At 38.2% G+C, this 16,421-nt stretch overlaps 1 protein-coding gene across 1 annotated transcript; it reads right to left on the bottom strand.

Moving 5' to 3' along the window:
• Nucleotides 1–315: 315 nt before the first annotated feature.
• LOC139129115 (medium-chain acyl-CoA ligase ACSF2, mitochondrial-like) lies at nt 316–16,329 on the bottom strand. Its single transcript, XM_070694767.1, has 8 exons — nt 16,266–16,329; nt 15,833–15,998; nt 15,336–15,431; nt 14,382–14,530; nt 12,924–13,092; nt 10,661–10,768; nt 1,028–1,179; nt 316–358 (listed from the first exon to the last, which is right to left on the bottom strand). Exons 2-8 carry the CDS (start codon nt 15,971–15,973, stop codon nt 316–318), a joined length of 858 nt encoding a protein of 285 aa, XP_070550868.1. The 5' UTR covers nt 15,974–15,998; nt 16,266–16,329.
• Between the last annotated feature and the right edge of the window lie 92 nt (nt 16,330–16,421).

Here is a 16,421-nt window from a genome sequence, read left to right as displayed (position 1 = left end):
AGTTGCCTTACATTGTGCATTTGAATCTGATCAAGAATTTTTTGAGTGTAACTGCCCCTACTTCAATGAGCTCATCAAAGTTTGTAAAACATTGAAGTAGCAGCCTGGCAGAGTTACACTTGATAAATTCAATCTCCTTTGATTTTACAGTTTTAATGTGTATGACACATCTGTAGCCTCGTACAAATTTGTTATGTAAATTGCCAATAGATATCCCAGCAAATGAATTGGACTCGGCAACTGTTTCAATAATATTCTGAATAATTATATCAATGACATTACTGATTTTGGCCATGTTTGGTGTTAGTGTGTCAACTAGTACTGCCATTCCAAAGTGATGTAGTACACCACAATATTACTTCAAAGTAAACGAAACAGGAGAGTCAATAGTTTAAATTTATTTTCCATATAGGCCATAATGGCTGAATGCACTGAGTTTGATTCGACTTCAAAGGCACATTAGTCACTCTTAGGTTTATAGTCATGCTGAAAGTTTGAAAATGTGAACTAGTGACAATTACCTCATTTGCATGTTTAATTACTGTCTGCAATGAGGCTACATATCAAAGCTTTATGCACTGATGGATGACCTATGTTTTTCTCTAAAATTATGAGCATGCTATGAAACTTCAAGGTTGTATATAGCATAAAAAGACATAACACAAGGTCCTGCATTTAGTTTACTTCTGCTTCTACAGCATGCTTCCGAAGCATTTCAAGTGATAATGGTCCACTTAAATCTAACTTTGATACACAATACTGTGCCAGTGGTAGAAGACAGAGTTATAGTGGCAATAGTACCGTATGTCTTTTTTGTCTGGCTCTTCTGTATGAAAACCGATGATTACTACGCTGTATCACATTTCTATAAAAGCAGTTTCACATACATGTATTGCCTTCACTTTCCTTCTCCAAGCAGCTTTCAAATTCCTTTGACTTTATATTCCAAAGACCAACTGAGATCTCATATCACATACTCATGTAATTGAAATAAAGCATGGTTTTTTGGTAGTCTATCTCCACTTACCCAGTGTGAAGCCATTTATCTTGCCCGATTACTTCTTTTGTCTTCTCCTCATCTTCCCAGTATCCTAACATTGTTGTAAACCCTCTGGTACACAGTTCTCCTGGGGTTTCAATGGCAACAACTTGACCACTCTCTGAATCAATTATTTTTGCCTGAAACAACATGTATTTATATCAGTCTGCACGAAAGGAACTCACACACAGTCACTCATATGCTGGCCCGTCAGTGACATGTTCAAAATAAGAAACTATGCAGTAAACAATGTACAACTATTTTTGTATATCTGCCTTTTATAAATCAATTTGATTATGATGCAGCAGACTTAACAAGGCTATTGAGAGCTGATTAACTCCATTTTGATGTTTGCAATAATGATTATTAGAAGAGCTAGGTGAAAAATCTCAATTATGCCACATTGATAAATGTAATAAATGTATGAGGTATTTGGCTGCAAAGACGATACTGGCAATCTATGATACAAATAACTCTTTTTATATTATGCAGACACAATTCACACAACAAGTGTGCAAGAATGCTGTACGCATGAAATTTGGTTTAACCCTTTCTCAACCACAGTTTCTCCAAAATCCATTGTTGTCAATGGTGCATGGGTCTGTTTATAGAGAATTGAGGTTAACAGGTTAATTCTGATCCCTTCAAATTGTGTTCTTCTTTATTGGATATTGATACATATGAAATGTACACGAGGAAATTAAACAATCCGTGGCATTATTAGGCCAACCATATTTCGATGTGGAAATCAGAGAAAGATATGATAAATCGTGTCTAAATTGCATTTTGTCACAGATTTCAGACCCAAAAACTGACGTTTATAAGCTAATTTTACATAAACTGCTGCGATTTTGCGAACGAATTCGAAAATTTAAATTGCGCGAGGTGCGCGATACATTTTGCGGCCAGGCATTTTTCTAGTTTGGAAAGAGAAAAACATTTGTGTGGAATGGGCTTTAAACTGGTATTTACGAGTGTTGAATAGCAATATTGGGCATGAAGTAGTTGCTCTTATGGGACGTGTTCTGTCTTATGCGTGAAAGAAAATCGAATATTGCAATTTGATATACTGCCCCTTATTTCCGATATGCGATTTTTGATATTGGTTTGGACCCGACAATGATACATTTTAATCCCGTCTCACTGAGACTGATACATTTTAGACAAAACATCAATCCGCGCCTATACTGTCGACGGTTTCCTCAATAGCCGATGTCTACATTCCTGCCCTTGTGATACTTTCTGATAAAACTGCAAAGTTAGTGTCTATGCTAAGCCGCTGTTTACTCAACCTGAGGCTGATCTGAAAGTCTGGCACAAGGACAGCTATGGATCTAGAACGGCTGTCAGTCGATGATAGTTACATAAGGCACTTCTTAATCCCGGGAAAAGTGAAAAAAAAAAGAAAGTATGAAAAGACATCGAGCTGTAGAGAACTGCAAATCAATTACGTGTTTATCAACCCCCATCAATTAATTATTTTATTCTCAATAAGGAATGCATCTGGCCGAAAAGTAAGTTACCCTTAAACTTTGTCCACTCTGTCACACGAAACTCCATAACAGCTCTATTGGGATGAGGGGGGAGCATGGTGACCATGTGCAGTCTGTTTCGGAAACAAAGCAGAGTAACTCGTTTGTAATTAAATATGCCTGACTTAAACGTTCAATTAATGTAAAACTTATTATGTTTGGCATGGCCGTCCGACTTGTGACGCCAGGTCAAGCTCAACCGAAAAGCTGCAATTTTCAATCCCAGGTTCTCGCATTAGTGGAGTTCTCCCCCAGTCAAACACTTGTTTTATTTCTATAACATTAATTACACAAGCTGATCTCAACCTTTTGGCTCCTTTTGCTAATCCTGCAAACAGAGTTTAAACAAGGTTAGCGTTTGATTAATGGTTGGTTCAAATCGCCAACGGTCATTGATTCCCCAACATCAGTGCTCAAATTTCCTAAAAAACCGTCTTCCAGTCGCGTTAGAATTTGAACATAACCACATAGTTCGATCGGCAGCAGCTTCGCGCTGACCGCCTGGTAGTTGTCTGCCCTGTTGCGGCCGACAAAAACCTAACAAGTTGCATTTTCTGGAACGTGTGCCCGCGTGTTGCCTATTTGGTGTCCACTTACACAGTGAAGGCAATCACGGCCTCGCGCCCTTTTAATCCGTGGCACTTTGCGGCCACTTCATTTTCTAATTTAGGTATTCAATTAAAAAATAGAATGAAGGGTAATTATCAAATTTCAATTATTTTAGGCGAGCAGATGAAGCGCATTTGGCCCTTTTTTAATTATATCAGATTTTGCCTAAAGTTAAAGAGTGAGAAATAAGTAAAAAGCCTTGTGAGGATGGTACATTGCGGCCAATCAGAATTTTGCTGGGAAAGCTTCATTTGATATTTGAAAATCCTTTTTTTTTCAAAATTCTGTTTAACTAATACCTATTTATTTTCCTTTTAACTTTCCAAAAGTCGTTTGCAAATCGCATTTCATTTTATCAATGTCCGAATGGCCATATATCATGTTGAAAAGCAAACTGCAAATTCGATCCAAAATCCTAATTTCTATTTGAGTTCAGGCGTGGTCTATTAGAATTCCCCCTGACGTAAATGATGGACATCTCGAAACAGCCAATCAGATTGAACCAAACAGTGACAAGGTGACGATTGACATATCACTTAAATATTTCAACAAAGTTATACTTTCCTTTGTCAATGTTTTTTTAATTGAATTGAATTTTCGGTCACTGTCAAATGTGCTTTCTCCCTCCAACCAAATAGTAGGTAGCAACATTATGAATGGTCATCAGCAGTGCAGCGAATTTCACGGCGTTTGTACAGAGGGATACCCAACAAATCACAAAAGTTTGTGACATACTCTGCGCGTTGAATGTTTTGTTAAACCATGGAGCTTTTCCGCTTCTAGCTCCATGGTTAAATGTTTTGCTACTTTCCTTCCCTTGGCTAGACCTGTCCCACACCAAAATTACACACCTCAGTGGCTGTGCGCGCCGCGAGCATTACAGGCGCCGACGTAGTTGAAAAGTGCTGTCAACCACTGCAGTGGCAAGCATGGTGAAAGTAATAAGCGAATTAGCTCTGCGTGGCAGGGCTGTGTGTTCCCGGCGTTATACGGCCTCCCACGACAGGCCGCGGCGGCCGTATAACGCCGGTAACACACAGCCCTGCCATGTAGAGGTGTAAGCGAATCAGCCACAGGCTCTAATGCAGGCCAACCGCCAGCCGTCACCGATGCTATTGTATCAGTGAAGGCTGGCGGTTCGCTTGCATTGAATCAAGAGCCTGTGGAATCAACCGCTCTAAGACACTGTACATATATTACATGTAAATTAAATTGTAATGCGACGTCTTCGTCGGAGAATTATGTTTTATTTAACGAGGTAATATGAGAATGCGTGCATATCAGCAAGCATGGAGTGTTTGGATCTGGTGGTGGTCGTGTCATCGTTTTGAAGTCTGACCTCCCCCCCCCCCCCCCCCCCCCCCCCCGACAATGTTCCAACTTCATGAACATCGTAGAGTAAGCTTAGATTTTTTTTGTGGTCGGCTGATGTTACCGCTCAGCAGATGATCACAGCTGTGTGTTGGCAACTCAATTTCGAAAAACAACGGTTGAACGTTGAACTGAGGTTGAACAACTTAACAGTCTCGATGTTGACTTGACCGGCATGATATTTCTGGATAGACAACTCCCTGTGGCTGAATACAACTAATTTTGCCACCGGAGTAGCTGTATGGGCACGCAATGCTACAACAGTGGAGAAAATGAATAATAATAATCATGTCAATCCTTTCATTTCTGTCAGAAATACTTCCAAAAAATGTACAAGAACAGGCTGATTCGTAAGTAGTCGGTGAACTGAATTATGATTAGCCTAATCGTAATATTCACGGGAATGCTTAGACATGTATCTAGCTGTGGAAACACAGCTACCTGTTGCAATGTTGGCGGGGTAGCGTGTGTCGCTATGCGGGTCATAAAAAGGTATTACCCGCATAGTGGCGCACGCTACCCTGCCAACAGATGGCTGCGTTTCCACAGCTAACATGTATCAATTTAGTGCCATGATAACTCATCTCATGCTCCGCCTCTCCTTAGCATAGACCACGCCCAAACTCAAATAGGAAATAGGAAAATGGCAAATTGGAAATTAGGTTGCAGTCGCCAATTCCCACTTGCAGATTTGAAAGGTGAACACCGCGCTGCACAGAGTTGCCTAACATAAATGAAAATAGGCACGTTTCTAGCATTTACGATGACATTTACAAATGAAATACTGATTGGCCGCAAATTACCATCCTCACAAGGGTTTTTACCAATTTCTCATATTTTTACCAGCGTTGAGAATTTGTTCATTTCGAAAAGGACCAAAATGCGCTTGATCAACTTGAAGAAACGTTTAAAAATTGATTATTAGCCTAATTTCTATTTTCTAATGGAATACCTAAATTAGAAAATGGAGTGGCCGCAAAGTGCCACGGATTCTCGCGCCCTTTTAAAAGGAGGCTCCGCCTTTAAAATTGAAAAATTGACAAACGAATTAACTTCCTGTTCTACACCAAATTTCGATATTTGATTTATTCCTAGCATATTGCAAAGCGATGGTCTTTACATCTTCTCACTTGTTTCGTGCGAACATTGCATACGTGCTGGATTTCGAGCCAATACGCGTTTCGTTCTCTAATATATCATCATCATATATAAGCTGGTCGCGTAATGCACGGCGTTATATGTAAAATTCGATGTTGAAAATGCCAACTCTAAAACGACAATCACGGAAAGAAATAATGACGATATTTCAGAATTCCTTCTTCGATTTCGACATTCAAATTCGGTTGGCCTAAAAATGCCACGGATTTTAATCCGTGGCACTTTGCGGCCACTCCATTTTCTAATTTAGGTATTCAATTAAAAAATAGAATGAAGGGTAATTATCAAATTTCAAATATTTTAGGCGAGCAGATGAAGCACATTTGGCCCTTTTCTAAATATATTAGATTTTGCCTCAAGTTAAAGAGTGAGAAATAAGTAAAAAGCCTTGTGAGGATGGTACATTGCGGCCAATCAGAATTTTGCTTGGAAAGCTTCATTCGATATTTGAAAATCCTATCTTTTTCAAAATTTTGTTTAACTAATACCTATTTATTTCCCTTTTAACTTTCCGAAAGTCGTTTGTCAAATCGCATTTCACTTTATCAATGTCCGAATGGCCATATGCCATGTTGAAGAGCAAACTGCAAATTCGATCCAAAATCCTAATTTCTATTTGAGTTTAGGCGTGGTCTATTGAAATTCCCCCTGACGTTAATGATGGACATCTCGAAACAGCCAATCAGATTAAACCAAACAGTGACAAGGTGACGATTGACATATCACTTATAATAAATATTTCAACAAAGTTATACTTTTCTTTGTCAATGTTTTTAAATTGAATTGAATTTTTGGTCGCTGCCAAATGTGCTTTCTCCCTCCAACCAAATAGCAGGTAGCAACATGATGTATGGTCATCAGGGGGTCATCAGCAGTGCAGCGAATTTCATGTCGTTTGTACAGAGGGATACCCAACAAATCACAAAAGTTTGTGACATACTCTGCGTGTTGAATGTTTTGTTAAACCATAGAGCTAGTCCGTTTCTAGCTCCATGGTTAAACGTTTTGCTACTTTCCTTTCCTTGGCTAGACCTGTCCCACACCAAAGTTACATATGTAAATCAGTGGGTGTGCGCGCCGCGGGCATCACAGGCGCCGACGTAGTTGAAAAGTGCTGTCAACTACGGCTGTGCCTGTGGCGAGCATGGTCAATAGTGAAAGTTTTAAGCGAATTAGCTCTGCATGGCAGGGCTGTGTGCTACCAGCGTTATACTGCCTCCCACTACAGGCCATATAACGCCGGGTAACACACAGCCCTGCCATGCAGAGCTATAAGCGAATCAGCCACAAGCTCTAATGCAGGCCAACCGCCAGCCGTCACCGATTCTATTGTATCAGTGACGGCTGGCGGTTCGCCTGCATTGAGTCAAGAGCTTGTGGAATCAACCGCCCTGAGACACTGTACATATATTACATGTAAATTAAATTCCAATGCGACGTCTTCATCGGAGCATTATGTTTTATTTAACGAGGTAATTTAATGAGAATGCGTGCATATCAGCAAGCGTTGAGTGTTTGGATCTGGTGGTCGTGTCATTGTTGACTCTAACTCTGACCTCGCACCAGACAATGTTCCAACTTCATGAACTTCGTAGAGTAAGTTTAGATTTTTGATGGTCGGCTGATGTTACCGCTCAGCAATTAGGACAACTTCCTGTGGCTGAATACAATCTAATTTTGCCACCGGAGTAGTTGTATGGGGATGCAATGCTATAACGGTGGAGAAAATGAATAATTAAATCATGTCAATCCTTTTATTTCTGTCAGAAATACTTCCAAAAAACGTACAAGAACAGGCTTATTCGTAATTAGGCCGTGAACTGAATTATGATTAGCCTAATCATAATATTCACGGGAATGCTTAGACATGTATCTAGCTGTGGAAACGCAGCTATCTCTTGGCGGCGTAGCGTGCGTCGCTATGTGGGTCATAAAAAGGTCAACCCCGCCGTGGCGGGGTATGACCCACATAGTGACGCACGCTACCTTGCCAACAGATAGCTGCGTTTCCACAGTTAACATGTATCAATTTAGATGCCATGATAACTCATCTCATACTCCGCCTCTCCTTAGCATAGACCACACCCAAACTTAGATATGAAATCGGAAAATGGCAAATTGGAAATTAGGTTGCAGTCGCCAATTCCCACTTGCAGTTTTGAAAGGTGAACACCGCACTGCACGGAGTTTCCTTACATAAATGAAAATAGGCACGTTTCTAAGATAACTAGCATTTACGATGACGTTTGTAAATGAAATACTGATTGGCCGCAAAGTACCATCCTCACAAGGGTTTTTACCAATTTATCATAATTTCACCACCGTTGAAAACTTGTTCATTTCGAAAAGGACCAAAATGCGCTTCATCAACGTGAAGAAACGTTTAAAAATTGATTATTAGCCTAATTTCTATTTTCTAATGCAATACCTAAATTAGAAAATGGACTGGCCGCAAAGTGCCACGGATTGATTTTAAACCTTATGTCAATTGCGTTTTCAATAAATTATGAAGCTCTAACCCTATTTAATCCGTGGCATTTTTAGGCCAACCGAATTTGAATGTCGTAATCGAAGAAGGAATTCTGAAATATCGTCATATTTCTTTCCGTGATTGTCGTTTCAGAGTTGGCATTTCCAACATCGGATTTTACATGTAACGCTGTGCATTACGCGGCCAGCTTATATTTGATAATGATATTAGAGAACGAAACGCGTATTAGCTCGAAATCCAGCACATATGCAATGTTCGCACGAAACAAGTGAGAAGATGTAAAGACCATCGCTTGGCAATATGCTAGGAATAAATCGAATATCGAAATTTGGTGTAGAACAGGAAGTTAATTCAGTTGTCAATGTTTCATTTGTAAAGGCGGGGCCTCCTTTTAAAAGGGCGCGAAGCCGTGGTTGCGTTCACTGTGTAAGTGGACACCAAATAGGCAACACGCGGGCACACGCTCCAGAAAATGCCACTTTTTAGTTTTTTCCGGCCGCAACAGGGCAGAAAACTACCAAGCAGTCAGCGCGAAGCTGCTGCCGATCGAACTCTGTGGTTATATTCAAATTCTAACGCGACTGGAAGATGATTTTTAGGAAATTCGCGCATTGGTGTTGGGGAATCAATGACCATTGGCGATTTGAACGGACTGTCAATCAAACGCTAACCTTGTATAAACTGTGTTTGGAGGATTAGCAAAAGAAGCCAAAAGGTTGAGATCAGTTTGTGTAATTAATGGTATAGAAATCAAACATCATACTGGCCAAGTGTTTGACTGGGAGGAGAACTCCACTAATGCGAGAACCTGGAATTGAAAATTGCGGCTTTAATGTTGACCTTGACCTGGCATCGCAAGTTGGACGGCCATGCCAAACATAATAAGTTTTACATTAAATGAACGAGTTACTCTGCTTTGCTTCCGAAACATACGGCACATGGTCACCATGCTCCCCCATCCCAATAGAGCTGTTATTGAGTTGCATTTGCCAGAGTGGACAAAGATTCAGGGTAACTACTTTTTGGCTAGATGCGTTCCTTATTCAGAATAAAATAATTGATGGGGGTGATAAACACGTTATTAATTTGCAGTTCTCTACATCTCTATGTCTTTTCTTACTTCCTTTTTTCACTTTTCTCGGGATCAACTTGAAGAAGTGCCTTTATGTAACTATCATCGACTGACAGCCGTGCTAGATCCATAGCTGTCCTTGTGCCAGACTTTCAGATCAGCCTCAGGCTGAGTTAACAGCGGCTCAGCATAGACACTAACTTTGCAGTTTTATCAGAAAGTATCACAAGGGCAGGAAGGAGCGCGCTTTTTACATGTAGACACCAGCTATTGAGTGTACCGTTGACAGTATAGGCGCGGATGGATGTTTTGTCTAAAATGTATCAGTCTCATGCAGTGAGACGGGATTATCACTAAAATGTAACATTGTCGGGTTCAAACCAATATCGAAAATCGCATATCCGAAATAAGGGGCAGTGTATCAAATTGCAATATTCGATTTTGTTTCACGCATAAGACAGAACACGTCGCTCAAGAGCAACCACTTCATGCGCAATATTGCCAGTCAACACTCGTAAATATCAATTTAAAGCCGATTCCACACAAATGTTTTTCTCTTTCAAAACTAGAAAGATGCCTGGCCGCCAAATGTATCGCGCACCTCGCGCAATTTAAATTTTCGAATTCGTTCACAAAATCGCAGCGGTTAATGTAAAATTAGCTTGTAAACGTCATTTCCTTGGGTCTGAAATCTGTGACAAAATGCAATTTAGACATAATTTATCATGTCTTTCTCTGATTTCCACATCGAAATATGGTTGGCCTAATAATGCCACGGATTCTTTTATCCGTTTTCTGGTTGGGAATTCCAATTTTACCCTTGAAAGTATATTTACTTTTGGGTAAAACCATGGTGTTGGAAGAATTACAGATGTAGGTTCATTATAAGTTTTAATGCAGAAAAAATTGACTGTACATAGCATTCCTGCATGAAGTAGAAATCTCACATTTCGAATTCTAAGAGTAAATTAATCAAGTTTCCCCCTCTATTTTTTTGTGAAAATCCTTTCATAGAGTTGTCACAAAAACTGGCAGCTATCTTTTACTTCAATGATTGTTCACCTCGGGACAAACTGTCACTCCATTACAAAAATATATAAAAAATCATAGGGTTTTTCGTGGAGAGAGAAATTCCATTTTACATCTATTACCCCAGTGGTTTGGATTTGAGTTGGCTGAGTTATACAAGACTAAATCTTCCAATTTAGGTTATGATTATTTGAAGATAGTACTTTAAAATATAATGTTGAACAGTATTGGTAAATATTTATCATTATTATACAAAAAGATGTGCAAGATGTGCACTGGATAATGACCATCAATTATAGAAACAATACATTCCTCATAATTCCTTTCAACACTTATCCTTAAGACTTAGGTAACAATACCTCTGTATGGTCAATGGGCCTACCAACTGTAGAAACTCGGATTTCAATTGGTAAATCTTGACCTGCCTGGAACGTTACTGGACTCGTTTCTGTCATTCCGTAACAAATCTATGAAATAACAAAGCAAGATTAAAGTATCAATAACTTTAAAAATGAAATGAAATCCTAACAAACAGAGATTCCATCTTAATAGCATGGCAGATCTCTGTTTCCGCAGTCTACAGAGATTTCTTCTTACCTATTAAACCGCTTGCATTTACAAGTCTGTCATGTCCAGTTAAGTTTCCTTGACAACAAGTCCAGCAACAAAGATTTACAGAAATATCCATGCAGGCTATTGATCATTTTTAGAAAATGGGTAAGGGTAAATATTCCATTGCAACATCAGAGAAAATTATAAACTTCACTCCTGAGCATTGGTATTTATTTCAATTCTCCAGGGCCATCAGATTTTGAGAAATTATGACGGGTGGTATCCCAGTACTGACCAGATGACACAGTATAGCAATTCAAAGGATGAAGGATGGAGGATTGATGTGTCACATAGATTAATGCAACACTTACATTGATAGGATTGACGTGTCACATAGATTATGCAACACTTACATTGATAGGATTGACGTGTCACATAGATTATGCAACACTTACATTGATAGGATTGACGTGTCACATAGATCAATGCGCAACACTTACATTGATAGGATTGACGTGTCACATTGATTATGCAACACTTACATTGATAGGATTGACGTGTCACATAGATTAATGCAACACTTACATTGATAGGATTGACGTGTCACATAGATTATGCAACACTTACATTGATAGGATTGACGTGTCACATAGATTAATGCAACATTTACATTGATAGGATTGACGTGTCACATAGATTAATGCAACACTTACATTGATAGGATTGACGTGTCACATAGATTATGCATCACTTACATTGATAGGATTGACGTGTCACATAGATTAATGCAACACTTACATTGATAGGATTGACGTGTCACATAGATTATGCATCACTTACATTGATAGGATTGACGTGTCACATAGATTAATGCAACACTTACATTGATAGGATTGACGTGTCACATAGATTATGCAACACTTACATTGATAGGATTGACGTGTCACATAGATTAATGCAACACTTACATTGATAGGATTGACGTGTCACATAGATTATGCAACACTTACATTGATAGGATTGACGTGTCACATAGATTATGCAACACTTACATTGATAGGATTGACGTTTCACATAGATTATGCATCACTTACATTGATAGGATTGACGTGTCACATAGATTATGCATCACTTACATTGATAGGATTGACGTGTCACATAGATTATGCAACACTTACATTGATAGGATTGACGTGTCACATAGATTAATGCAACACTTACATTGATAGGATTGACGTGTCACATAGATTATGCATCACTTACATTGATAGGATTGACGTGTCACATAGATTATGCAACACTTACATTGATAGGATTGAGGTGTCACATAGATTAATGCGCAACACTTACATTGATAGGATTGACGTGTCACATTGATTATGCAACACTTACATTGATAGGATTGACGTGTCACATAGATTAATGCAACACTTACATTGATAGGATTGACGTGTCACATAGATTATGCATCACTTACATTGATAGGATTGACGTGTCACATAGATTAATGCGCAACACTTACATTGATAGGATTGACGTGTCACATTGATTATGCAACACTTACATTGATAGGAATATCGTCTGTAGAAATGAACTAACCTTTCCAACGCGTCAGACATTTTTTTTAATCATCGTAATGTATTCAGTGCATGTTTGACGTGTCACATAGATTAATACAACACTTACATTGATAGGATTGACGTGTCACATTGATTATGCAACACTTACATTGATAGGATTGACGTGTCACATAGATTAATGCAACACTTACATTGATAGGATTGACGTGTCACATAGATTATGCATCACTTACATTGATAGGATTGACGTGTCACATAGATTAATGCGCAACACTTACATTGATAGGATTGACGTGTCACATTGATTATGCAACACTTACATTGATAGGAATATCGTCTGTAGAAATGAACTAACCTTTCCAACGCGTCAGACATTTTTTTTAATCATCGTAATGTATTCAGTGCATGTTTGACGTGTCACATAGATTAATACAACACTTACATTGATGGTGCATGATTGACGTGTCACATAGATTAATACAACACTTACATTGATGTCTCTGATGTTCATTTTTGAGATAAGTTGCTTCATAATTTCTATTGGACATGGTGAAGCTCCCATGACACCTGTACGTAGACTTGACAAATCATACTTGTCAAAGTCAGGATGGTGCAACACATCTATAAACATGGTTGTAGTACCATACAGTGATGTGCACCTGTAATGAAAATTGTAAAAAGTCTGTGCCAACATTGGAAAAAAGGCAAACGTTTGTTGTTAGTGGAAATACAAGCCATGATTATGCTAGATTCCCGATTCGAAAAAAATCTGATGCATGTATGTGTGACAACTAAAATACTGAATATTTTATCCCATGTAGGATCAATTTCAACAGAATTCTGATCTACAAAACAGCAAAGCAAATTATCAGATTATAATGACTTAATCATTTCATTTCAAAGTTTGCCGTTTGGCAGACATTGCACAGTGATTCAGAACACCAATAAGATTCGTGCTTATCAATGACATGAGTTATGAGAATTCAGAATTTTTTTGACAAAAACACATCAACATTACCGTATTCTCAAAAAATATAATACTGAAATTATCAGACTGAGTTGATTTAAAATTATCCCTTGAACTGGCAATGCATCTTTTGCAATAACTGGATTAGAATTTTCTGATACTTAACCTTCCTTAAACATCTGACTTAAAGTAGAAAACAAAAGATATTGTTACAAGATGACAATATTTCAGACATCTTGCCACATTCGCACAAACACACATGCATATACTTGATACAGACAGCAGTGTTGCAGCCAGGATGTGCCCTAATGCGACAATGACCCAAAATCGAACCTGTTGTCCAGCATTGTTGCATACTGCGGGTCACCTTGGGCGCACTCATGAGTTGACTGTGCACAGTGTTTTGTGTAGTCTGTAAATAGTATCTGATATTGACGATTACCTCCATTTTGCATGATTATTTTGAGGCTTATATTTTCGTACTTTTGGAGCACAGACTATTAAAACGCTACACTTGGTATATAGTATAACTTGCTTGTAGTCCGACTGAGCTATTTGATTGGCCGCAGATACTAGCTGCTACAATTAGAAATTTAAGCATAGTGAAGCAGTCCTGGTAGCTCGAATTTTGTTTTGTGAAACTAATTTGTTAAAATATATACGAAATTTGATTAACAACTGATGCATGTTGTCCCCAAAATGTGCAAAATGCCCCGAAATAAACAGTAGTGGGACAGAGTGTCCCCTAGTTTAAAATTCCTGGCTGCCACCCTACAGACAGGCATGCAACAGATTGCATTTGTAGTACCTGGTAGTTTCATTATGAAATACACTTACACCACTGGACTGATAACCATTGCACCATTAGAGTATAACCAGGGTGAATTCCACATGCACTTTTCTTTGTACAAGACATCCATCCATGTGATACTAAAATATGATTGATATCAAAATCATAAAAGCTGTAGAACCATACTATACCTCTCATTGGTTACTGCCTTTAATGTTCCGAGAGGATCAAAGGCTGGTGATGGATACACTACAGTAGATCCAAACAGCATACTACAAATACTGCCCAGGGTTGCTCCAAAAGAGTGGAATAACGGCACTGGTACATTGATGATGTGCTCCTATCAATCAAAATAAATGGAAACTTACATGATAAGGACTCTGGGAGTGACTGTATTTGATAGACTACAATTTCCACGCAAGGCAGGTGGGTTGTGCATAATTGATCTTGTCCAAACTCTGTAACCATGACAACTGTAAATGTATTATTCAGGAAATCCCCACTTTACATTTATTTTAATTCTTTCTAGTTTGTAAAGTTTGTTTTAGTTTGATACAATGGGAATAATCATACAGACTAATCATATATTTGTTAGATTCAAACAAACAGTATATATGTGCGTTAACAGTATTTTTGTCTTTGTGCGTTTTGTCTTTTGTCTTTGATTATATCACCATATTGCTGCAACATGTACTCCATCTTAACATTCATAGAAACAATTTGCCCCTTTACCTTTGGCGAAATTTAGATGCCCATATCATCAATAATGTCTAACAATGAATATTACGACTTTGTTTTCCAAACTTTCCTTAAGACGTCTTTCAACCACTCTCTTTCAAAATCAAGAATAAAAATCGGGGGTCACCATGCAAATTTTGGTACTAGAGAAACAAATACCCAAGATTTACTGATATTTAAAATTTAAAATGTCTGCCATCCCTGTGTTAACTCTATGGAGAAAAAATAAATATTTTGAACTTCGAAAAACTGAGCAGGTGAAAAGTTTTCTTACACCAAGAGCTTTAAAATGAACCCCCACAAGTGGTATATCAGAAAAGAATTGTAAAAGAGTGAGAGTCCAAATATCTGTCCCAGAGGCGCTTTCTTCCTTCAATACAAACAAGTCCCTATAGATGTTGACTTACTTCGGCATGATAACCAAGTGACCTGCCAACATAATATGCATCATTCAGTATGTTGTGATGAGACAGACAAACACCTTTTGGTTGTCCTGTTGTGCCCTACAAAGCAAAGAAAAGTAGGAAACTACCATAGAGTCAAACGTACCTCAACAGTCATACCTCAAATAAGGGCACCTATTATTTAAGAACAGATTTTTGATCCAAAAATAATTGGTTAAAGACACAGGTTTGCTTCTGCTTTGCATAAAGTAACAGGAGCATATATGGGGCCTACAAATGAGTGCAGTAAAAAGAAATGGATTGTTTTATATACAGTGCTAGTTGACATATTGACTCTGAAGATATTAGCAAAATTCACTTTAAAATAAGGAACATTTTACATATATACATATACATGATTGATTAATTAATTAATTAAATTTAATGCAATTACTAGTATGTACAAATATGAAAGCACGAAACAGGAAGGCCACTTTTAAGAATGATGGATATGTACTCACGGATGTGAACTGAATGTTAATAGGGTCGTCAAACTGCAATTCATCTTGGAGTTCTTCTACTTCAACAAAATGTTCATTGCTGGGTGCGTCAAGGATGTCATCAAACATGTAAGTCCCTGGGAAATGTCCTTCACCAAGCATTATTACAGACTTCAAACTGGGAATCCTGTTCGAAGATCACACATTGCAAGTATATAGCAAAGAAGCTACTTCAATATATTTGGAAACAATTCAATCTCAAGTACTGGTTTATCATCAAATTCAACTTGAAATCAGCCATGTCACATGCCTGCGCCCCTAAAATACATAGATATATGTTCTAAGATATATGTTCACTTCTAGAATCTCTACTGTATGTGATGATTCAAGTATTCTAAATGCTTACTTTGAAAGCTGACCCTGATGCTATTTCACAAGTGTCACTGTCACCCACCTTGCACTTTTAATTTCACCCTGATGAGCTTTATCAAGTTCAGGACAAATTTCTTGTATGATTGCATGATTGCAATGATACCATTGATTTCATTTGATCAGTAATAATGTAATCTTGACATGCCAGATTTGAAAACTACTGGATGCAAGAAGAAAT

The sequence above is a fragment of the Ptychodera flava genome, unplaced genomic scaffold (genome assembly GCF_041260155.1).
Source record: "Ptychodera flava strain L36383 unplaced genomic scaffold, AS_Pfla_20210202 Scaffold_93__1_contigs__length_395732_pilon, whole genome shotgun sequence".
Lineage (NCBI taxonomy): Eukaryota > Metazoa > Hemichordata > Enteropneusta > Ptychoderidae > Ptychodera > Ptychodera flava.
Note: the sequence above shows the minus strand (reverse complement) of the source record. Positions and strands in the feature narration are given on the sequence as shown.

Excerpts from the sequence above, each read along its gene's own strand:
- LOC139129115 (XM_070694767.1), bottom strand. The coding sequence starts at position 15,973 with ATGCTTGGTGAAGGACATTTCCCAGGGACTTACATGTTTGATGACATC. Across the intron at positions 14,531-15,335 it reads CACTTGGTTATCATGCCGAA|GAGCACATCATCAATGTACC; the intron begins GTAAGTCAACAT and ends TTTGATTGATAG. Across the intron at positions 1,180-10,660 it reads GGCCCATTGACCATACAGAG|GCAAAAATAATTGATTCAGA; the intron begins GTATTGTTACCT and ends ATGTTGTTTCAG.